At 37.0% G+C, this 24139-nt stretch overlaps 3 protein-coding genes across 3 annotated transcripts; 2 read left to right on the top strand and 1 right to left on the bottom strand.

Annotated features, from left to right (window-relative positions):
• Window positions 1–373: 373 nt before the first annotated feature.
• On the bottom strand, window positions 374–3059 carry LOC105443871. The gene is made up of 3 exons (XM_011677524.1): window positions 2800–3059; window positions 1901–2142; window positions 374–397 (listed from the first exon to the last, which is right to left on the bottom strand). The coding sequence occupies exons 1-3, from the start codon at window positions 2918–2920 to the stop codon at window positions 374–376; spliced, it is 387 nt and encodes a 128-aa protein (XP_011675826.1). The 5' UTR covers window positions 2921–3059.
• Window positions 3060–9303: 6244 nt separating this feature from the next.
• LOC100892354 (histone H3.v1) lies at window positions 9304–15049 on the top strand. The gene is made up of 6 exons (XM_011662446.2): window positions 9304–9421; window positions 10329–10380; window positions 11136–11426; window positions 12014–12058; window positions 12590–12625; window positions 15003–15049. Exons 2-6 carry the CDS (start codon window positions 10356–10358, stop codon window positions 15047–15049), a joined length of 444 nt encoding a protein of 147 aa, XP_011660748.2. The 5' UTR covers window positions 9304–9421; window positions 10329–10355.
• A 984-nt stretch (window positions 15050–16033) lies between these two features.
• LOC105436627 lies at window positions 16034–21281 on the top strand. The gene is made up of 5 exons (XM_030976959.1): window positions 16034–16153; window positions 16708–16787; window positions 17275–17310; window positions 19048–19171; window positions 19820–21281. The coding sequence occupies exons 1-5, from the start codon at window positions 16107–16109 to the stop codon at window positions 19908–19910; spliced, it is 378 nt and encodes a 125-aa protein (XP_030832819.1). The 5' UTR covers window positions 16034–16106; the 3' UTR covers window positions 19911–21281.
• The last annotated feature ends 2858 nt before the right edge of the window (window positions 21282–24139 follow it).

Raw genomic sequence — 24139 nt, 5'->3', positions numbered from 1 at the left:
CTGTAATTTTTGAAATGTCTGGAAATGAAAACCATTCGAAAAAAGCACTATAGTCAGGTCTTAATTTCATGCAGTGGTCTAAAAAGTGTGATAAATACCTTGACATTGGATGAATGTTTGTTCAGCCGATGATGTTGATTTCAACTGGATTGGTTTAACACTCCTGTATACCGGCTTACTCGTCACTGGTTTACTCGTCGTCTCTGGCTCGACGTGAAGGATCTTCCAGCAACTGAAACCTGTTGTGTCCCTTGGTGTCACCTGTTAGAAAATAGCCAGGGAAATTTTTCGATTTAATTAATTCGTCAAGACAGTGTGAATACACGTACTACATGGAATGCATAGCCTAATGATAACGCATACAGGTAGATAATTAGTCGACTACCAATCCAGAGTCCTATGAAAAATCCATGGCATATATGTGAGGTGTGATCAACAGAACTCTAAAAAGAGTTGAATAAATTTTACTCGAATTTTGGGTAGAAATGAAACATGCATGTGTGGTGGGTAAAATTTAGGCGAAACTGGGTAAATATTCCCCAATTTAGTAATGCATTTCACTCACTAATTGGTAATACTCAACAAATATATATTCTCTCTTTTTTAAAACCCAATATGATTACAAAATTACTCAGATCTTTTGAGACTATGAGGACATCTTGAAATGGAAGAGTATCCACAGCCAAATCAGTTGACCTTTCAACAAATAGTATTAACAGCCCCGGCCTATGTGTATTATTGCTATCTGTACCACATAATTATAATTTTCGCAATGCCTCGTATATATATATTGTAGAACGGTGTGAATACTCAAGGTGACAAAATAAACAGATTTCTCTCCTTTACTGAGTTGAGTTGGTAGTGACGTTTACGCCATTGTATTAAGAGCAATAGATAATTCATAAATACGGTGTAGATGTGCCCCGGTCGACGCACATAATCTATTGTTAAATGCCTCGTATATATATGTTCCCCTAATATTCTCTGAACTTTGGTTGCTTCTGCCGATTACTGTATATCGCTGTTACAATAATTTTTCTGTTGACAGTGCTAGACATGAGTGATTCTGTTCAGTTGAATATCAAGTTGCTTCTGTTATGATTTGTTGGAAAAGGACGAGTGCTGGAAACGGCATACAATTTTTTCACTGTGAATTTAGTTACTGTTTTTATTTCTATGTAGAAGCAATGTATGATCCATAGAATTTGTAATGTATGTAGTAATTTCAAACATGGACTCTGATATTAATTTGGGAAACGAATTGGTATTTTTTTCTTCTCAGTTTGATAATTCTAAAACAATTATCCTTAGGTACTATAATTAACCATTTAATCATACAACTTTAATTAACCATTTAATTTTAAATTTCATTAATGTTTTTATTTTGATTAAAACATTTAACCATTTAACTTTCATTAACCATTTTGACCATTATCTTACTTTCACAGCGGCAAAACCGATACATGTACTAGACTGACAAAGGACAGAATGATAAACACAATTTTCCCAAACTGAAAAGAATCGATCAATGTAGAGTATTGGTTTGTCGGTGTGAATGAGGTATCATAATAATGATTATAGTATGACGTTCTTGAACAGCGCAAATAAAATTACATACTTCTCTATGCGCTAGCTGCCAATTATTTGGATAATTATTACCCTGGCTTTAGCTCCACCCGTGCTGGTATAACGCTGAGTGCATTCAAGGAATGGATCCCACATGGTACCTATATACCTCACCTGGGCCAAGTGTGGCCTATCATAAAATTATGTAGATTATTGTATTGTCAAAAGACATTAGTGCTACGGCAGGGATTCGAATCCTGTGACCTGTAGTTCACAGTTCACAGACTTATCCACTAGACCACACAAGTTATATAACCACACTACTAAGGCCTACCTGACACCAGTATATTCCCATGTCGTTCGGAGTAGCATTCTGGATGACAAGTTGGTACTCTTTGTCTACTGAAAAGTGTTCATTTGTATGTTCATCCTTGTCTTTGCGGTTTCTTTCGGCGATCACCGTTTCATCTCTTGGGTATGCTGACCCCTTCCCCCACGTGACAGACACAATTACAAGGGATTTGTTTATCGGACATGGCTGGAGAATGTAGGTCTGGTTGAGGGGCTGAGAAAACGCTGAAGAAAGAAAGAGAGAGGGAGAGAGAGAGTTAAGGATAAACCGAATGGATGATCTGCTGCATGTAACAAAACGAAAATTTCAACAACCCTGTGAAACGCTTTTATCGCACTTTTTAAAATTATTTTAACCGCCTCTCAGCGAGAAAAATGATCTGACATCATCTCCTTCTTCGGTTTTTAACATCGTCTTACCCACCTCGTCTAATGATTACTTGTCTCTTACCTTCTCTGGTCCCACCTCTTTTAGATTGTTACTGTCCATGTCTTCCATGTCTGCCGTTTTTGTTTTAAACCCCATCTCATCCGAATTTTTTCTTCTTTTATTTCCTACCAAATAATTTCAGCTCGTTGTATTCTAATTCTTTACCTCATCTTTTCCTTACCGTTTTCCCAAATGTTTATGTTGATAACTAAACCTTTTTCCATACATACCGTACTCTAAACTAACTGCGATACCCTTGTCTTTCTGAACAAAAAATGTGAATCTAGAAAAAACGTAAATCGATTTTGCCAAAATATTATTTCACGGGGGGGGGGGGGCACTATTTCAAACGTTCTCCAAAGCAATTTTGTGGGGATGATCTCATCTATGGATCACACACACACACACACACACACACACATACGCAAACAACATCGCTTTATGATATGTACCTCCACCAAAGAGGGCTGGCACAAAGATCCAAACAAAGATCCAACTGAATACCAGGGCAGCATCTCTTCTCCTCCCGCGCTGACTCATACAAGATAGGGGTGCAGGTGTTAGGTTCTCCATCCAGGCTAGCCGCTGATGAGTAATGTTTTGTAACCCTCTCGACTTTGCGGTTAGGAATGATAATAATTATGCCAACGCATCTGCATCTCTTTATACAATCAGTGACTGCATGCACTCGTTGCGAAGGTGCGATCGATAAACTGTCTGTTGATCTAACAAACTCGTCCAATGAGTAGCTTCTCCTTTTCGAGAGCGGATCAAAGATCAAAGTATAGCGGGGATTCCCCGAGCCGCTGTGATAAATTTCTATTTACAACACACACACAATCATAACACATAACACGCTCCCATTGATGGGGAATTTCCTCGCCGGTGTAATATATGGGGTGGGTAAGCCTAAATAAAACTGTTTCTGAGAAATAACAGTTGGGGATGCCCAACAAACTAGACCATCATACTTCCGAGCAGAGCATCTATGTATTTTCTTTCTTTCTTTCTTTCTTCTTTCCCTTTTTTCTTCTTATTTGAGTCATCCACACAAACATAAGCTCTGTTTTGTAATAGATTTCTCTTTTCTTTTAAAATTTGACTTTTATACTTTGTGTCTTTAAATGCTTTGATCGACTTTTAAGTGTTTAATAGTCTACGTTATATCGCAAATGTCGTTTGGTAATCATTTTTATGTCAGCATGTTTTCTTTTTTCATGTTTCGATTGAGTTGTGGAAATAAAATCATTTGAATTGCATTGAATTGCATTTAGGGGGAGGGGTGCATGTGTACAACTACTAAAACGAAAACGATACCATTAAATGTCACAATCAAGAGGGGGTGCATGTGTACAACTACTAAAACGAAAACGAAACCATTAAATGTCACAATCAACCAAAACAAATATTTAAAAACACCAGTCAATTGAGGATAGCGGGTGCATGTGTTGTGTAAAGTCTGTAAATTCAAAGATCTGTTTGATATTAATAGCTGCTTCTTGAGAGAGGTAAAGATGGTTTGGGAATGAATTCCCCATTGGGAAAACCCATGCTGTTGTTGATCTTTTTCTTTTACTAGGCCTACTTGAATGAATATCAATGTGCAATGTGGAAATAAATGATCTTTGCAATAATACGCAAACCCTACATCATGTATTAAACCATTGTCAAACGATGTTAACTCAAGGCCGGTATAAATGGCGGCATGATAGTATTTTGAGCTACATATGGCAAGTAGTGCAATCATCTGAACTGGTATCAAACGAGAGCATACGTGTAAACGTCGATTTACCAGGTAGCATGACAAGTAACAGAAGTACTATTCCCGTAAACATACTACCAACATCAGACCGCCCTGACATGGTCCTTTTTCGCCCACATGAAAAAGAAATATTCATCTTTGAATTGACAGTTCCATTTGAGAATAACATGACGAATAGCCATAGGTACAAGGTTACTAAGTACACACCCCTGGTTAATAACCTGAAACGCTCAGGTTATAGTTGTACACTATGGTGCGTAGAAATTGGATCAAGGGGATACATTTCTGAAGAAAATAGAGCAGCATTAAAAGGAATGTTAAAACTGATAATGGTATCAAAACAAATTAAGCATGTCTGTCAGACGCTTAGCCGACTAGCCTTAGTTACATCTTACGGAATCTACAAGCTCAGAAATGAACCACAGTGGACTGACACGGGGTACATGTCCGTCCCTGACTCCCAGGTGCTTAAATAGTCACCCCCTCCCCTGAACATGTTGAAGAACCCGTCCTATTTAGAGGGTCATTGCATTTTGTATACAATTAACCTTACAAGGAGGAATAACAGTGCATGTACGAAGAAGATGTACTTTCATTTATTTACTTTTCTTCAAAATATGTATAACTATAATACGACAATGCTCGAATGATGTTTACAACGATGCAATACCTGTTATGAACTTATATATCATGCAATTCTACTATGAACAAATCTAAAAATGTTTATATTTAAGAAACCATTTAATATTTAAATACTCCATGTATATCACTCTTCGTTCAGTGTAAATAATATAAGTCTCTGACTCCCAGGTGCTTAAATAGTCACCCCCTCCCCTGAACATGTTGAAGAACCCATCCTATTTAGAGGGTCATTGCATTTTGTATATAATTAATCATACAAGGAGGAATAACAGTGCATGTACGAAGAAGAGGTACTTTCATTTCATTATTTTTCTTCAAAATATGTATAACTATAATACGACAATGCTCGAATGATGTTTACAACGATGCAATACATGTTATGAACATATATATCATGCAATTTTACTATGAACAAATCTAAAAATGTTTATATTTAAGAAACCATTTAGTATTTAAATACTCCATGTATATCATTTTACGTTCGGTGTAAATAATATTTATCCGAGTATTTAGAAAAACAAGCAAGCCACAAAATGATGATGTAAATAATCATGACCCACATTCGTAAAACAAACTAGTATTATTATCAAAATCATGGTAATAAAATACATGCCAGAGAAACTAGTGCATTGTCGCAAAATCAAGCGTAATGCACTTATTCATGGTTACATTTCTACTATTTATACTGCCTTTATACTGGTATTTAAGATCGCCAAAGATAGAATCGGATTGCCTATTACCGTTGAGAAATCTCAACTTCGTACTTCTCTTTCCATTATGTTGTTAACCACTTTCTATATATGCTTTATATGTTTCCTATGTTGTACATGTTGTACTTGTCTTGTATACCCTGCCAGTGACACAGTTGTGTATTGTATACTACATTGTGTCATGGACCTGGGTTCAAATGTTTATACTCCTTTGTTTATTACGCTGAATAAAGATGAAACATATATTAGTGTTTATGTATAATTGTCTAATTCAACCAGGATAGCATCATTATGCTCTCCCTGGGGTTCGTGTAATTATAATTACCACATCATAGCCAGGTATCAATTTAATACACCTGGATTGAGAGGGGCAAATGTGACTAAACACCTTGTCGAATGATGTAATCACTTACTAAGGATCGAACCCAGGACCTGTCATAATGGGAGTCAAGAGCCTTTACCTGTAGACCCATGCCACAGTCCTCTAATATTTTAAAGCGGAAATCTTCCCTGATATATTTAGTTGGTTTAATAGAAGCAGAAAATGAGAGAAACAGGACAGTTAATGGTTGAGTAAAACCCGATTAAAAATAGGAAAGTTGAATTTTCGAAGGTGTAACCAAGCAAACACAAATTGGCTACTCTGTGACCCATACCACAGTGCTGTAATATTTCTAGATGCGTGCTCCATCAATACACTCAATGAACGAACGGTAAGCCGCCTGTTTGTGGGAAGGCTTCAGAAGCTGTCATTCTTTTCCACTTCCTAGGGTTTAGATCAATAAACTTGATTGGATGAGCCTCAAATTGTTATACCGTCAAACGTTCGTACGTCAAATTAAGGGGAATCCCCATTCCGTAATGCATTCTTCCTTTTCTATAGCGTACGAGTCATAGACAGCTTTGTAATGAATGGCGGCAATATTATGATAAACCATACATTAAAGTGAGGGCGCTAGTAAGAACTATCCATATAATGCTATGGTCACATTACCCAAAAGTAGCCTGCTCGGCGGCCGAGCGGCGAGTTTTTAACCAATTCTGCCCGGCGGCTGCCCGGCCACCGAGCGGCGCCCGCCCAGACACCGCTCGTTTTTAGGGCATCGCTTGGTCACCGCTGAAGTTTTAGCGCGGAGTTAAAATTTGGGCGGCGCCTGCTCACTTTTCACACGGCGTCCAAAATACGCTCGGTGTCTGGGCGGTCGCCGCCCGGCACCGACCTAATTGCTGGGCGATGCCTAAATTCCAGCAGCGACCGAGCAGGCTACTGATCGGTCGGTCGCTGCTCAGATTTGTGACCGTAGCTTAAGAGCAGGGAGCAGTCCGACATCCATTGCGATAACAATTGCATGCTTTAGTTACTGTTTCGAAAGTAAAGTATACAGGGTTGTATTTAATTATGTCCCAATATATCAGTTTATAATTGTATTTTGTTATTTCATGGATGACGATGATCCTTCCAATTTGACAAGTTGCCTTTCATCCCATCGACTCACATTGATGTAGCAAGGTGGCCGGTTATTAGAAATGCTAACATGAACATGAAGAAAGATTAATACTCTGCCAACATTGATTAAGATCAAGTTTCGAACTTTCACGCTTAAGCTATGGTCACAAATTAGAGCAGCGACCGACCGATCAGTAGCCTGCTCGGTCGCTGCTGGAATTAGGCATCGCCCAGCGATTAGTTCGGTGCCCGGGCGGCGACCGCCCAGGCACCGAGCGTATTTTGGGCGGCGAGTGAAAAGTGGGCAGGCGCCGCCCAAATTTTAACTCCGCGCTAAAACTTCAGCGGCGACCGAGCGATGCCCTAAAGTGACTCTCACACTCTGCCGTGTAGGCCTACCGTGTGCCACCGTGCGCGAAAATGTCTGCGGACGGTGGAGAACGGCGAGGGCACACGGTGGTTCGTTATCAAAGCGGGCAACACGTTAATAGGGCGTTGGCGCTTATTTACACCCGGTGGGACCCGGCGAAAGTTTTGGGCATGTTCAAAACTTTGGCCGGCTGGCACCGGCCGCAAGTAAGCGGCAAGAGGACGGTGTTGAACGGTATGAGGACGGTATGAATACGTTATGAAAACGGTCACACTGTATGGACACGTTCACAACACGCTCATAACCCGTTACAGAACGGTGATGAAAAATGGAGAGCGGACTGACCGTTGCCGTTCAAATCGGGGTATTTATGGCAGTCGTGTCATGACGTCAGCAGTCCGGGGACTCGCTCACAGGACGCTCCGAGCGGTGAGGGGACGCTAAGTGACTGGTAGGTGGCTGCTACAAAGCCGGTGCACACGTTCGAGACCCGGTATGGGCCCGGTATGGAAACGGCCAAAATTTTCAACAAAAGTCAATCTGGGCGGTGAAGACGGTAGAAGCACGTTCATCACCCGGTATGCGCCCGGTGAGAACGGTCAGAAGATGGCAACGAAACGGTGAAAAGATTAATTTTATGAATTTTTTTTTGCGGCCGGGGACAAGTTCGCTCAAAACCTAACGTTCTGGACACTGTTGTTGTTTTAATAGCCCAGCAGGTGGACGGTAGGCCTACACGGCAGAGTGTGAGAGCTCCATAACAACGAGCGGTGACTGGCCGGTCGCCGCTCGGTGGCCGGGCAGCCGCCGGGCAGAATTGGTTAAAAACTCGCCGCTCGGCCGCCGAGTAGGCTACTTTTGGGTAATGTGACCATAGCATTACATGGGTAATTATTTCAATTATTAGAAGGTCTGATTAAGAAAATTGCAAAAATAGAGCAAGTAGCCATTCAAATGTTAAGACATAAGTGTGCATCTGCAAGACATTCTTGTTCAACAATTAAAACAAAAGAATGGGAAACAAGCAATGGCGGATCCAGGGAGGCACAGGGGGCACGTGCCCCCGGCCAAATAAAATATGTTAAAATCAGCCCTAAATTCGCCCAAAATGTACTGAAAAACAGGGGCGTGCCCCCCCCCCCCCGGCCAAAAAAATAAAAAAATAAAAAAATATGCCTATGGCTGACCTAAAAAGGTGACCTTACCCCCCCCCCCCCCCCCGCTTATTCAGCGACTGGCTGAGTCGTTGCGATATTTTTTGGACCAAAAAAAAAAAGTGTCCTCTTACCCCTCCCCCCTCTCCCGCTTATTCAGCCGGTGGCTGAGTCGTTGGGGACTAATATATATATATATATATATGTTCTCTTTCCTACCGTGTGTCCCCCCCCCCCCGGCAAGAAATTCCTGGATCCGCCCCTGACAAGGAGGAGGGTTGAGCTCTGGATGTCAATTGCAGTCCAAGGACTGCATGAATACCTATATCATTTTCACCCGAGATGGTTGACGAGCCGTACGATGCCTCATGAACATTTAAATCGGCAGGTAACTCATTTTTGCAAATTTCTTACAGAGACTTATTTATTTTCAAATGGTTATGATCAGTCATGCATGAATTAATAAGTACATACTATATACATTAATTGACCAATCCTAACTACTGTATAGAGGATATCAGTAACAAGGTAGCAGCGCTCGTGTGATGGCGCTCTGTTGAACAAGATTTCTGACGATATTTACCGTCTGCCGATCGTCCATCTTCGCTGCGTCTATCGAAAACTTGTCATTATACATATTTATTTTTTAATGTAAGCAGTGAATTTGGCTATTTGCCGTTAACAAAAAACTTGCTTTTCAACGATTTTGTAAAGAAATGTCGTTCTTCTATTTATAGGCTTACGTCGCTTCTGTCCCTCTTTGATCATACGCCTACAGTATCTCTAGGTCCAAGATCAATATCAATAATTATAATATCAATAGGACAATATGACGTCACTATATATATGCCACCTTTGACACGAGCTGAGTTCCCGCCAACGATGAAATTCGTTGAATGCAAGCAGGGTCCGACAAAGGCACGATTGCTCAAGTTTAGGTGACGGTTATAACCTGAAGATACGGTAGCTTCCTTTCTTCTATTCTCAAGGTAAGGATTTTTTTTCTTGAACCTGATTTGTTCTGAAGTTACGACTTCATTTTCGAGACCTTATAGAACAAGGAAGTACGTTATTTTGAGAAATTGTAGTGTAATGTTTTGTGTGTATTATTACGCTTCTAGTTCTGATTGTATGCTGAAGAGTCATGGACGCGTAATGATCGTTCATCAGTAAAACCCAAAAGGGTCGATTTGTGGTCAACGCCAAGTCCGTCTTAGTGGCCACCTCTCTATAAAGGCCACATGAACTATGTAGTGGTCACTTATTTTTCCTCCTTCTGCGTGTTTTCCATAGTATCTTACCAAAGTGGATCGAGGAATCCTCGCTATACTCGATTCATCACAAGTGCATGTATTCACTAATTGTATGAAGGGGTACAATCTGCGATGGCATAATACTTATTCCTCACCGCAAAGTCGCGAGAACAACAATAATCATCACTATCAATAATTTTAATATCCAAAGGACCAGGGCAACGTTTAATGAAACCGTCATAAATAATACAGGTTCACCGACATCCCATTGAAACGCGTGTTAACCTATACACGCATTTTAATGGGATGTCGGTGAACTTGTTCGTATGACGGTTTCGTGAGACGCTGCCCAGGTTATTATGATGATGCCGCCTCTTGCCATGAGCTGAGTTCCCGCCAACGATGAAATTGGTCACGTGCATGCAGGGTCTGACAAAGCGATTCATCTGAGATTTAAAGGGACAGTATTTATGGTTTTATCCTAAATGTTATAAATAAATGAAGAAAACTGTGACCTAATTCTGTCCACCTTGTGAAATTGTATTTCCTAAAATAAATGAACATATACACCGTTTTCTATGTTGTGTAATATCATCTTCAGCTTACTTTCCGTCTTTTCTTTCAAATGCTTTCATCTTTACAGTTCCATTCAAGAAAAAGACTCGTAGCCATGGTTGGAATCACAGATACAAATGGTGAGACCTGATAAGTAGCAATGACAGAAATATTTCTCTTATAAAACACAAGTGAACACTCTTTAATTATGTTTCATGACAATATAGAATTTAATTACTGAGCAAAGACTGCTACTGTGCTGCTTAGATGATAATGAAGATAATACTTTGGTTTTAAATTGCGCTAAATTCATCGATGGTGTCTCTAAGCGCTCATCAGGCTTGCCAACTCACAATCTATGTACATTCTCTACTCCCTAGGGAACATTCCAATCAGCCAATATTAACAGTTTATTTCATGACGTTAATGGATTTACGCCTGAGCCAGAGGCGGAACCGGATAAATATATAAATACATATAGGCCTATTCGGTGGGGGTGGGGCCTTCTGGGGTAGTTTAAGGGTTTGGCGTTCTTGCATTCAGTTTCTAAATTAGGGGGACGGGAGAGGGGGTTGTTCCCCCAGCCCCAATGAGGTAAATAATAGTACAGTAGTATAATATTTATTAACTCTATCGACCCCCTCTCGGGGTTTGAGAGTACAATATAAAGAAGACATATTTACAAGTATTATATAGAGGCCTACATTCTAAGTGTGTACAAAGAAATTTCATATTGTATTTCAAATAATGAGACTAATGACTGTAAATCTGCATTTTCAACGAAATTAATTAGCGAATATAGTCAACTAAAATTGACAGTAAATATGGTTCAAAGTACATTAAAAAAACATGTATATTGATTATTAACCACGTTTGTTTCTCTCTTTTTTTTCAGATGGAAAAATTCTGGAAAATACTGGCTACCTTTACAATGAGATCGCTACAAATTATCCATCAAATAATTATACACAGTTGTGCAATGAACTGGGCGTTAGGTTTGCTGAATCACAGAGCATTTTACAAAGGCACCTTTTAAATTCTAAGAAAGCCTTGAAAGAGGTTTTCAATATTTGGGAAGCGAAAGGAAATGCGAAAGGAAATGCGACCAGAGCTAAACTGGAGTCTGCTCTGAAGAAGGCTGAAACCGGTGCACTATGTTCCATAGTAGCGAAGCACTTTGCAAATGGTAAATCTTGATATCCAAATATGTAAATATTAAAGATGTAAGGACAACAAAACCTTATTTACTCAAAAACAACAAAAACAAAAAAACCTTGAGGAATATACAGCAACTACTCATAGATATTATTTAAGACTATTTTCATCCGAGGTCAATGCTCACTGTAGACTGATTTTCAGCACCAACGATAGTATCAGCCACCCAAGATATTATTTCAAATCAAACGTGTAAATGAAATGATAACTGTTCGTATACTCTCTCTCAAAAAGAGAGTGAATTTTCACTCTATTTCACTTTCTCGGGAGTGACGTCAGGGAACACTTGTTTAGGAGTGAATATCGATTGATTTTAGAGTGCTCTCTAAGAAGAAAAGAGTAAATGTTCACTCTATTTTTACTACATTTTCACTCTCCAGAGGAGTGACTTCACTGATCACTCGATTTTTTTTTTAGAGAGTAACTAAATTCATATCTTTACGATTTTTAATGTCATTTTTCATGTTCACTTAGAACGTTCCAAGCCAAGCATTTATCATTTAGTGTGTTAATCAAGATTTATGTTTTAATTTCAAATTCATTCAATTCACCCTATAGTTGAAGTTCATGAAGAAGAGGAGGAATCTGATGAATCTGATGAAGGTGATTAGGCAAATATTTGTTTTGAATTCAGTAATTCAGTTAAATCAATTAATCTCTTGTAATGATATCTAATACAAAAAAGAAAGAAATAGGCGATGTATCTAAAAACAACTTTATAATTTGCTACTGATGAATAGTAAGAATATTAATCGATTTATTTTGCCTAATTTGATCATAATATTCCAGAATAATTGTTATTGATTTACACAGTATTGAATAACCAGTGCAAACAACTTTTTATCAAAACAAGCGACAATTTTAGATTGTTACCAGATAAGCAGTTATCATTTAGTGTGTTAATCAAGATTTTAGTTCGCGCCCATTTATAAAATATATGCACATTGACAAAACCTCAGCACTTTTCTATAATCAGTTCTCAACGATGATTCTTTCATGATCCACTTTAAATTGATTTATCGCAGTTTTCAAAGAAAAGTAGAAATACAAAGGACCTTCAATATCGTGAATTAAGCATTATGCATGTATTATTTTCTTTTCTTTTCAATTCAATTCATCAAATTTTCCCTACAGATGAAGTTCGTGAAGAAGAGGAGGAATCGGATGAAGGTCATTATGCAAATATTTGTTTTTAATTTAGTAAATTAGTTAAATAAATTAATCTTGTGCAATAATTCGTCGCTGTTTTCACGAAGTGACGGTAGGGAAAAAAAATTGCATTCACTTTGCGTTACGATTTTCCTCGCTACCGTCACTTCGTGAAAACAAGGACGAATTGTCTAAGTGTAGACTTATTTTCAGTGCCAAATATAATGTGAACCACCCAAGGTATCATTTCAAATCACAAGTGTAAATGAAATGATAACTGTGAGTAAATGTATTCATATCTTCATAATTTTTAATTGTAATTTTTTTTTAGTCAGAACGTTTCAAGTCAATCATTTCATTTCATATCATTAAGTATCTTTATCAAGATTTTTTTATTAATTTTCGTTTGCGCCCATTTTACAAAAAAAAATGCACATTGACAAACATGCAGCGCTTACGATCAGTTCTCACCGATGTTACTGCTCATGACGCACTTTAAATTGATTTATCGTCATTTTCCCAAAGAAATCAGATATTCAAAGGACATTTGCTTTCATGATTTAAGCATATAAGTCATTTATATATAGTTTTATTTTCAATTCCAAATTCATTCAATTCACGTTATAGATGAAGTTCATGAAGAAGGGGAGGAATCTGATGAAGGTAATAAAGCAACATTTTCTTTGAATTCAATAATTCAGTTACATCAATTAATCTTTTACAATAATATCTTATACAAAAGATGAAAGAAGCTATGTTTCTAGAAAAACTACATCAATTGATACTTATAAATAGTAAAAGTATTAATCGAAAGTATTAATACTCATTTCGCCAGAATTGATCATAAGATTCTAGAATAATTTTCCATTGATCTACACAGTATTGAATAAGCAGTAAAAACAACTTTCTATCAAAGAAGCTAGGGCTCTTTGGCAATATAGTTCTACTAAATGTAAATTTCTGGTCCTTGAGATGGAAGGGAAATTTGAAAGGTACATTTTAGACGGAGACGACAACAGTCAGTCTGTGAGCACTTGCATCAGCGACAATTTTAAATCTTTTAAAGATAAGCAGTCATCACTTAATTTGTTAATCAAGATTTGTATTCTTGTTTTGCGTCAATTTAAACAAAATGTATACATATTGACAAACCTGCAGCACTTACCTATAATCACTTCACCACGCTGGTACTGTTCATGACGCACTTTAACTTATCGTCATTTTCGCAAAAATTTACATGTATCATGATTTAAGCTTTATACAAATATCATTGTCCTTTCAATTTAATTCATTCAACTCACCCCCCCCCCCCTCCCCCTAGATGAAGTTAACGAAGAAGAAGAGGAGTCAGATGAAGGTGATCATGCAAATATTTGTTTAATTCAGTAGTTAGTTAGATCAATTAATCTATTGGAACAATAGCTAAGTGTAGACTGATTGTCAGCACCAACTATACTATCAGCCACCAAAGGTATTACTTAAGATCACAAGTGTAAATGAAGTGACAAATGTTCATAAATACATTCATATCTTCATGATTTTTTCATTGTTATTGAAATGAGTCAGAACGTTTCAAGTCCAGCATTTATAATTTAGCGTCTTAATCACGATTTTGTTTTTTTACAAAATATATACACATTGGCCTTCAACCTACAACCGGGATCCCAAGATGTAACTGTTCATGACGCACTTTAAATGGCAATCCAACCCTTGTAATAAGTTGATATGTATGAAAGCAGAAAAATAATAGAAACTGCATGGCAAAAGTTTCAAATGAATCGGACCAATAGTAAGCAAGTTATGAATGTTTGGAATATGAGATAACTAAGTTTATGCGAATCTCAAACTAGTAGTTCGGTCAGTTGATTGTGATGTAGGACGTGGATAACTCTTCAATCGCCGTGTACAAAAATATCATTAATTTCTATTTTTCTCGTAAGTTCCTTCTCTCTTGCATGGGGAACTACTCAAAATATTGTATATATAGCATATTAGTATAGGTCCTCTAAAAAGAAGAGACCATCCTGAGCAATATATTTTTGAAAATTTGAATTTTACTCATTTCATATGTTGGAACAGATTGGAAATTAGTCCGGCAGTACATCACAATGACATTACTGCTTCAGTCAATTTTAAGTGCCCATAGGTATAGTGATTAAAACGTTCAAAAATTCATAACTTTCTTGTGTTAGTCTAATTTAATTGAAACTTTCATCAGTTTGCTTCTCCGATTTGTCTGCTTCCTTTAGAGTAGTTGTCTATATCGGTTGGATTTCCCTTTAAATTGATTTGTCGTCATTTTCACACAAACAATCAGATATTTATAGGACGTTTGTTATCATTTATATACATAAATCATTTTCTTTTCGATTTCAAATTCACTCAATTCACCCGGCAGATGAATCTGAAGAAGAAGAAGAGGAGGACTCAGATGAAGGTGATTAGACAAACACTTGTTTTTAATTCATTAATCTAGTTAAATCAATTATTCTCTGGTATGGTTCTACAGGATAATTAAAAAAAGGATATTTAAATTATCCTGTAGAACCATACCATACTGTTTGATGCTCTTATATGTTTGTTGTATAATTTTGTTCATGTTTATGTTCTCATATTCTATGTTTTATGTATTTTTTGACCAATGTCTAATTTTTATTATAATAATGTAAAACAAACAAATACACAAACTTAAAAGTGAACACGTAACCTAAAAAGCCAAAAACCTGGCTTTCATTCTGTTAACCATTTTCCAATTATCCATTTATGTTTTGTTTTTTATGTAGTCTGTACCAGTTTTCTCATTGAATGCGATACTTGTTTGTTTTTTAATCTTCTTAATCGTTTGATTGAAATGTCATAGTTTTATAATGTTTTCATTGCCCATTGACTGTGTTTTACACATTGTTTTTAATTGATGTTGGAATTCAGAAATAAATGATATGAATTTAATTTAATTTAATTTAATTTAATTTCAACCTGTGAAAGACAAATTATCTGTAACTTACCACGAAATGACCATACTGAGCAAAAAATTCTTCATTTGTTAACGAATTCTTTTCCTAAGCCTGCAGCCAAAGAAATATGACGACTCCTCCCTACGTTTGAGTATAATTAACTATCAATCCATTCATGAAATTTGCCTATATCACAACTGCGGCAACGATCAATGTTTAATAACTTGCATCAGCCACAATATTCCCCATGCAAATGCTTATACCATAATAAATATACAGGATCAAAAGAACTAGTCACAATGCCCACTTTATTAAAGACGACATTTTTTTAAAGCGCTTCTTTACAAGTGCTGCTTGATGTAACATGATGATGACGAAGGTGATGGTGGTAACGATGGTGATGATGGTGATGATGATGATGATGCTTATGTATCTAATTATTATAGATAACATCCTTCTTTCATTTTATAGAACCTGCAATAGTTCATCAGAGAGGAGGTGCTCAAACTATCAATGCCTCTGGAAGGTCAAAGGTCAAAGGCTCCACAATGACTGGACCGGTGACAAATGTGAACATCCACAATCATCCAGCTGAGTAAGAAAACGAGTTTGTAGATAAATTATGTTTCTCATTATGACTCAAGTGGAAATAATCCTCTCAAGGCAAAATAAAAGGAATATGATTTTTAAGGACATTATTTTTCCCAAAAAATTTAGGAACTAAGAAGTTGGTCATCTGAAATGGTTAAGAATACTGGCGTAGCATTATCCTAGCTATTGAATCTGATTTCATAGTGGGCACTGTTAATACATGGTGGGTGAAATACGAGAGAACAATGCTTTTGGGTGAGGGACGATTCGTCTCCTTTTCATATGTCCTTGCCTAGCCTCTATCTTACCCCTCTGTCTAATTTGGGCAGGGGGACGATTCATCTTCCTTTTAAATTTCCTTTTAAATTTCCTTGCCCCTCTTTTGAGTGTAATCTACCCCTTTTTCGATGGGAGCGTGCGCGTTCGGACATGCCCTAAGTATAACTACATATTTTAGTATGTTTTCTATTTGTAATATGTTTCAACCACCGAGAGCGCGGTCAACTGTTGTCATTGACATGTATCCCTAATTTGTGTATTTCTTTTCTTCTAATAAAGGGCATCTACTAGTCAAAGGCAAGGTAGAAAAAGGAAGGCTGCTGGATCCTCTGGTGGCAAGAAAAGGGCGAAAATGGGCGGTAAACAACAATTTATTTGTCTCGATAATTACAAATAATCAGCTAAATCATTCTATTGTGGTAGTAACGTACTGGTGTATACTGGTGTCTATTTTTGTACTAAAGTCAACATTTTTGTAAATACTTTGATTTGATTAGAATGGAACAATAAATGTATTTGAAGAAGAAAACATCCTCTTGATAAGGCTAGGGCTATACGGTGATGTGCTGATATCGAAGGTTAATTTCTTAGTCCTTAAAACTCGGAGGGGGATGTGGAAGGTACCTTTTAGTTGGAGGGGGTTAGGCGGTCTTTGACTTGTATGCCTAACTTCATTTCTCTCTCTCTCTCTCTCTCTCCCTCTCTCTCTCTCCCTCTTTCACTCTCCCTCTCTCCCTCTTTCTCTCTATACAATTTCCATGGAAAACTTGTGTAAAAGACACTTTGTAATCAATACTCGGCATGACAGCTAATTGTTTATTATGTTTTAATTTCGTAAATTCGCAGCTGCACCGTCGGGTAGTCGTCCAAAAAGAAAGCGCAGTAAGTATTTTTTTTCTTTCTTGGAACGGGTAATAATCAATTTAAGAATAAAAGACTATTAACATAGAATTCAACATGTAAAGCAAGTCCAAATAGATCTCTTTCATGGCACGATCGTGTGTTAGATATTTATCATTTAAAGAGAAGGTTGAGTTCTGGGAAGAGGTGAAAAATAATTTGTGAGCATCAGTGGCGTAGACAGGTTCGTACACCTGGGGGGGATGACTCAGGGGCGGATCTAGCTTTTTGCTAAGGGGGGGTTGACCAAAATAATGACGATGCGGAGCATCGTCCACGAGCCGCGAAGCGGCGAGCCGATTTTTTTGGGGGTGTTTATTTGAACCCCATAAGTGATGTTTTCCTGGCATCTATTAACACAATGGAGACCATAAAAAGCAGTGCATGATAACGTCTTTTTAAATCAAGTAACAGTTAAATACACAGTTATATCCAGAGTTATCATGTGTTTGGTTAAGTTACCAGATGAGTTGAATATCTTCTCACAATATTTGCACTTGAAAGGGTTTCTCTCCAGCGTGCGTTCTTTTTTCTTTCTTTTTTTCTTTTTTTTTTCTTTTTTCCCTTTTTTTGTTTTGTTTGTTTTTTTGGGCCGCCCAAGGGGGGGGGGGTTTAAACCCCCTAACCCCCCCCCCCCCCGTAGATCCGCGCCTGTTTAATCTTGTGGTTATCTTGTGGTTTCCAAACCACAAGATAACCACAAAATACTTGTAAGATTTTTTTTTTTTTTTACCGTCTGAATTGGCTTTCACCGTGTGAATGCGGCTAATAACAATAAACACAATTACAATAATGATGAGGATTATTATTATCATCATAATTATTATTATTATTATTAATATTATAATTGTTATCATTATTATTATTACTATTATTATCATCATTATGACTTATTAAGTAAGCAAATATCATTCCCCAAAACCTGGGGGGGATGATTGTACATGCCATCCCCCTCATCCCCCCCGTTGTCTACGCCCCTGGTGAGCATTACTCTTTCTTATTATGCAAGTGTGGAAGAACATCAGTTAAGACATGTTCCCTGAAAAGCATGGCTCTTCAAATGCCTTCATATTCTAAATATGCATGTAACATCGTAAAAATCGGGGGGGCCGGCTTTTTACGCCACGTGTTCGTGTAGTCCCATATACATCTTTCTGTGCAAGTGTTTGTAACTTTACCAAGACTTCATTGTTGGCCAAATTTCTTATCATTTTGATGATTCCAGAACCTTGCAATACACACAAATTCTTATATGCTAGATGATCAACCTTTTCTGGTCGGTTCCACACCGTTTCTTTCACAATGCAATCGCATGACCAGAACTCAACTTCATCTTTAATGTGGCGATTCTAACTTGTAATTTCCCTTTGAATTCCACTGTCTTTTCAATTATAAGAGTGATTCCCCCAAATTAACTCAAAATATAATTGATTTATATTTATATCCTTTTTATATTAAAATTTTCCGATATCACAGCCACGACAACGATCTACTTGCACGAGCCACTACTTTCCCCTTGCAACAAAAAGAACTATAGTCTTAATGCCCACTTTTTTAAAGACGTTATTTTAAATTGTTTACATTTAACGAGTGCTTCTTTACAATTGCTGATTGATGTAACATGATGATGACGAAGGTAGTGGTGGTAATGATGGTGATGATGATGATGATGCTTATGTTTCCAACTATAATAGATAACATCCTTCTTTCATTTTATAGAACCTGCAACAGTTCGTCAGAGTGGAGGTGATCAAACTATCAATGCCTCTGGAAGGTCAAGGGTCGAAGGCTCCACAATGACTGGACCGGTGACAAATATGACGACGCACAATCATCCAGCTGAGTAAGAAAACGGGTTTGAAGATATGTTTCTCAATATGACTCAAATTGGAAAAATCCCCTCAAGGCAAAATAAAAGAAATATAATATCTAAGGAAATTATTTTCCCCATAAACATAGGAACTAAGACATTGGTCATCTGAAATGGTTAAGAATGCTTGCGTAGCATTATCCTAGCTATTGAAAGCACCGATTTTATAGTGGGAACTGTTAATACAAGGTGGGTGAAATACGAGAAAACAATGCTTTTCAAATGTCCTTGCCTAGCTTAAATCTTACCCCTCTCTCTAATTTGGCTGAGGGGGACGATATTTTCCCTTTTAAATTTCCTTGCCCAGCCTCTATCCCCTCTTTTGGGTGTAATCTACCCCTTTTCCGATGGGAGCGTGTGCGTTCGGACATACCCTAAGTATAACTACGCTACTGGTTGGGGCATTAGTAAAAACAGCTTGGCTGAATCACGTTACTATTGTAAAGGGAAGGTAAAAGGGTGTTTTTTTTGGGGGGGGGGGGGGGGAGGGGGGGGGGCGCGCAGGGCTGTTTTTATTTGCATATTTTAGTATTTTTTTCTATTTTTAATATGTTTCAACCACCGAGAGCTCGGTCAACTGTTGTGTATTGTAATTTGTTTATTTCTTTTCTTCTAATAAAGGGCATCTACTAGTCAAAGGCAAGGTAGAAAAAGGAAGGCTGCTGGATCCTCTAGTGGCAAGAAAAGGGCGAAAATGGGCGGTAAACGATAATTTATTTGTCTTGACTATTACAAATATTCATCGGTTCTAGTGCAGAGTGGTGTTTACTGTTGTACTAGGTTAATATAATCTTGTAAATATTTTGTAATGCTTAACGAATATTCTTTTTTAAATGATTTTGATTTAAAACTTGTATAAAGTAGGTAAATAAATAAGTTCGTCAACAAAATGCTCTGAAATTTGTTGCAAACGTGCATAGTTATTAAGTAGAATGTATTTGATGCAAGAAAATGTAAAGATGGAAACGAAATTTAATTTGTTTTTCTTCTGAAAATGGTTAATATCCCGGAAATGTATCAAGCTCGCATGTTATTTTGTAAAATATTAAATTAGGAGCATTCGATATTGAAATCTAGTCTATCGTTTAAAGTAATCTCATTGGGGTTCTTTTCATGTAAAAAGTCGATTAAATTATTGTATAAGATTGTAAATTAAAATAATTCTAATGCTATATGCTAATATGTTAGTAAGGTGTTACACTGAAAAAACATCTAACAAAAATATTGATATGAATTGAAAATTATCTGAAAACAAAATACGATATTTTTAAGGTTTTATATCATGACAAGCAAACATTACGATGTCCCTTCCCCGAGTTAGTAGCTGAATCTGTTTTTATTTAAAACTTTTAACCTTCAACCTTATCAAACATGCATAAACCTCAGTAATAAACATAACAGTCTTTCATTTTTGAAACATTTATATGCCAACTTAATAATTCATGAGGTACTATTTTTCTATGTCGTTCTATTATCTTATTTGCCATTCCTTGTAGTACTAGTCATTTTTTAATCATATGTCATGATTTTTATAATAAAATAGATCAGTGATCGCAATGGCTGCGTAAATTTTACAATTCCATTCTATATTTAGATATTTTACCCATTTATTCTTTCTTTTTTATATTTTGAATACACGTCATAAACGAGAAAATGACATGGTTACATATCCCACAATCACTATATTTTCCAGTAAATATAATGTGTCGTTCAGGGGCGGATCCAGCCGGCTGCAGGGGAGGGGCCATATAGAGGGCCCAATTCATGAGAAAATGTATAATGGCGAATAAGCGGGGATGGGGGAGGAGCACTATTTTTTCTTCTCCTAAATTACGAGGAAGTATTTAACGCCGAATCAGCCAGCCGGTTGGTTTAATTTCGAATAAAATTGATTTGTAAACCTTTTTAGTAATGAATTGACGAATAAATATTTGTTTACTTTATTTAGTTTTACCTCTATAATAAGATGGAGATCTACTAAGATATGTGGAGAATTAAAAGAAGGGATCTTAACGAAGGTATGCTATCTTTTATTGGTAATCTGGGAGTGAAAGGAAAAGACAGAGAGAGGGATTTTCGTTCGTGTGTGCGTGGGGGGGGGGGGCGTATATGCGTGTGTGTTTGTGTGTGAGAGAGAGAGTGTGTGTGTGAGAGAGAGAGAGAGAGAGAGAGAGAGAGAGCACGATGGAGGGGGGGGGGGGGGGGCTGAGCCATAGGAATGCGCTCGCAACAGATTAAAGTTATTGATGTTTCACCCATCGCCGAGCGCGTTAACGTAAGTGTTTGTGTGAAGTTCAATGTATATATAAATTTACCAAACACTTTTTTAGATGGATTCTCTTCGGTCACTTCCATAGTATCTCTGTTCTATAGTACTATGGAAGTCACAAAAAGATAACTCACGATTTCAATCGGAGCCCCTGAGTTTACAAATACACACACACACACACACACACAAACATACATATAAATATATGTACACAAAACGAAGAGAAGGGAGAAGATGAAAACGTATTCATGTAGGCCTTACTCAAAGTCATAACTCTTAACGGACAAAAACACCATCCCTACGATGACGAGTAAAATTCAGTCGGAAATGTGCAAGTTTCTCTCAAAATACAATACCAATACCAGAGCAGATTAGCTTTAAAGAACAAATCTGGGAGTTTTAATTTTCATCGTTTTTCTTCCAATGTAATAGCAGCATTGTCCGAGTCCCCCCGAAAGGATTGTTCTCCCACAGGCCCGTAGCCAGAGTTTGATGTTTTTTGTTTGTTTGTTTGTTTGTTTGTTTGTGTTTTTTGTTTTTGTTTTTGTTTTTGTTGTTTTTGTTTTTTTTTTTTTTTGGGGGGGGGGTGTTACACCCACAAACGTAATAACGCCCACAAATGTAATAACACTTAACCCACAAATGTAATAACACCCACAAATGTAATAACACTTTACCCACAAATGTAATAATTTCACCCACAAATGTAATAACCATTTTACCCACAAATGTAATAATTTGAATCACCCACAAATGTAATAATGACTTTACCCACAAATGTAATAAATTTGAAGGGATGTTTTGTCGAATTTGTTCAAAACTAAAGCCCTGTAATAAAGCATGGGTATAGCGCGCAGTCTTTACTCCAGACCCGGTTATTTAAAAACTTTTAAAAAATCTTCAAAACTAAGACCCCATAATCCTTTTCCTGAGGAATAACATGAGAATTGAGCGTAGTCTTTCTTCCAGACCCGGTTATTCAAAAGTTAAAAAAAACAAAAAAACTTTTAAACTTAGACCCCACCATCTTCCAAACTAAGACCCCACCATCTTCCAAACTAAGACCCGGTAATAAAGCATGGGTTTAGAGCGTATTTTTATTTCCAGACCCGGTTATTTCAAAACTATTTAAAAAATCTTCAAAACTAAGACCCCATCATCTTATTCCTGTGGAAGAACACGAGTATTGAGCGTAGTCTTTCCTCCAGACCCGGTTGTTCAAAAGTTTTTAAAAAAATAAAAAATAAAAAAAAACTTTTAAACTAAGACCCCTCCATCTTCCAAATTAAGGCCCGGTAATAAAGCTTTTCTTCTTCTTCTTCTTGATTTGTTTTTGTTTGGCAATCAGTCACAGTTGACTATTTTTGCCACACACTATTTTATGAATTATTTATATATATACATATATGTACAATTTCATGTCATAAATGACTATTTTTAGGATTCTTTCTCTTTCCATCCTCTTTCCTTCCTCTTTTTTCTTTTTAGACTCTATAACTTTTTTTTAGAGAGAAAATTCAATAAATTAATAATTTTGGAAAGAGACGACGGCCTAGCAAGTTGTGAATGAAAAACGCCTATAAACTAAAACTAAACGTACGTACTTGTGTTTACGCGCACGTGCGCGTTCAAATATCACCTCACGTATGCACATGTGTACTTCGCACTTACCCCCACCCTTTTTAAAATGCCATCTTACCAGTCTTTGAGGTATATTTCGCAGACTTTCGGTTTTAACCTAGGTCACTCCGGCATAGGTGAGGGGGTGCCAGCTAGCATGTGATGTTAGAGGTGATCACCGAATTGTTAGAAAAAGTAAATGGTCAAATTAGTTACAAGTATTGTGGGCTTTATTGGTGCAAGAAAAAGGAAAAGAGAAGATTTAAAAAAAAAAAAAAAAAAAAAAAAAAAAAAAACCTCAACAACAATTTAATTGTTTTGATACAGCCGCTTTGTTCTTAAAACGAAGCGAACTATTGCTTTTTGTTTAACTATTTCTGAAAGTTTAAGTAGTGTCATGATTTCCTGTGGATGTGATAAATCAGTTTCTACAAGTAACATAGCTCTTTCTATTATGTACTTTGGGCATTCAGTGAGAAAGTGGTTTACAGTTTCAGTACGTCCTATGCAGTTATTGCAATGGCCTGTCGAGTGTATATTCAATCTGAAGAGATCTAAGTTCAAACCTATCACTCCTATTCTTAATCTATGGAGAATACTTTCTTCAAATCTGTTCAACTTACATTCATATGGTTGATTTACTGTAGGCAGTATATGTCTAAGAGATCTATCAGAATTATTCCATCTGTCTTGCCAGAGTTTTATATACTTGCTGGTAATAATACTCTTTATTTCAGAAAAGGATAATTTATTACAAATTTCAATGTTATTTTGTAAAGCAGATTTTGCATAAAAATCTGCCATTTCATTTCCGTGTACACCACAATGGCTAGGAATCCATTCTAAGTGTATGTGTTTTCCTTGATACGATAATTTTGTACTTAATGTAATAATTTCAGTTACAAATGTAATATCTTTTTCATCCTTTATGGCGAGCAGGGCGCTTACGGAATCACAAAAAATAACAATGCCAACATACACATTAATGTTCTCTAGCCAATTAAGCGCAAGGACAATTGCAGCCAATTCGGCTCTGAAAGATGAGGTGTGAT

The sequence above is a fragment of the Strongylocentrotus purpuratus genome, unplaced genomic scaffold (genome assembly GCF_000002235.5).
Source record: "Strongylocentrotus purpuratus isolate Spur 01 unplaced genomic scaffold, Spur_5.0 spur5_scaffold_9, whole genome shotgun sequence".
NCBI lineage: Eukaryota > Metazoa > Echinodermata > Echinoidea > Camarodonta > Strongylocentrotidae > Strongylocentrotus > Strongylocentrotus purpuratus.
Note: the sequence above shows the minus strand (reverse complement) of the source record. Positions and strands in the feature narration are given on the sequence as shown.

Bases quoted from the DNA above. Each gene is read 5' to 3' on its own strand.
- LOC105436627 (XM_030976959.1), top strand. From the start codon at position 16,107: ATGACTGGACCGGTGACAAATGTGAACATCCACAATCATCCAGCTGA. The intron at 16,788-17,274 runs GTAAACAACAAT...GTAAATTCGCAG, and splicing joins GAAAAGGGCGAAAATGGGCG to CTGCACCGTCGGGTAGTCGT. The intron at 17,311-19,047 runs GTAAGTATTTTT...TTCATTTTATAG, and splicing joins TCGTCCAAAAAGAAAGCGCA to AACCTGCAACAGTTCGTCAG.
- LOC100892354 (XM_011662446.2), top strand. From the start codon at position 10,356: ATGGTTGGAATCACAGATACAAATG. The intron at 11,427-12,013 runs GTAAATCTTGAT...TTCACCCTATAG, and splicing joins AGCGAAGCACTTTGCAAATG to TTGAAGTTCATGAAGAAGAG. The intron at 12,626-15,002 runs GTCATTATGCAA...TTCACCCGGCAG, and splicing joins AGAGGAGGAATCGGATGAAG to ATGAATCTGAAGAAGAAGAA.
- LOC105443871 (XM_011677524.1), bottom strand. From the start codon at position 2,920: ATGGAGAACCTAACACCTGCACCCCTATCTTGTATGAGTCAGCGCGGG. The intron at 2,143-2,799 runs GTACATATCATA...TTCTTTCTTCAG, and splicing joins GCCAGCCCTCTTTGGTGGAG to CGTTTTCTCAGCCCCTCAAC. The intron at 398-1,900 runs GTAGGCCTTAGT...GATTTTTCATAG, and splicing joins TGGGAATATACTGGTGTCAG to GACTCTGGATTGGTAGTCGA.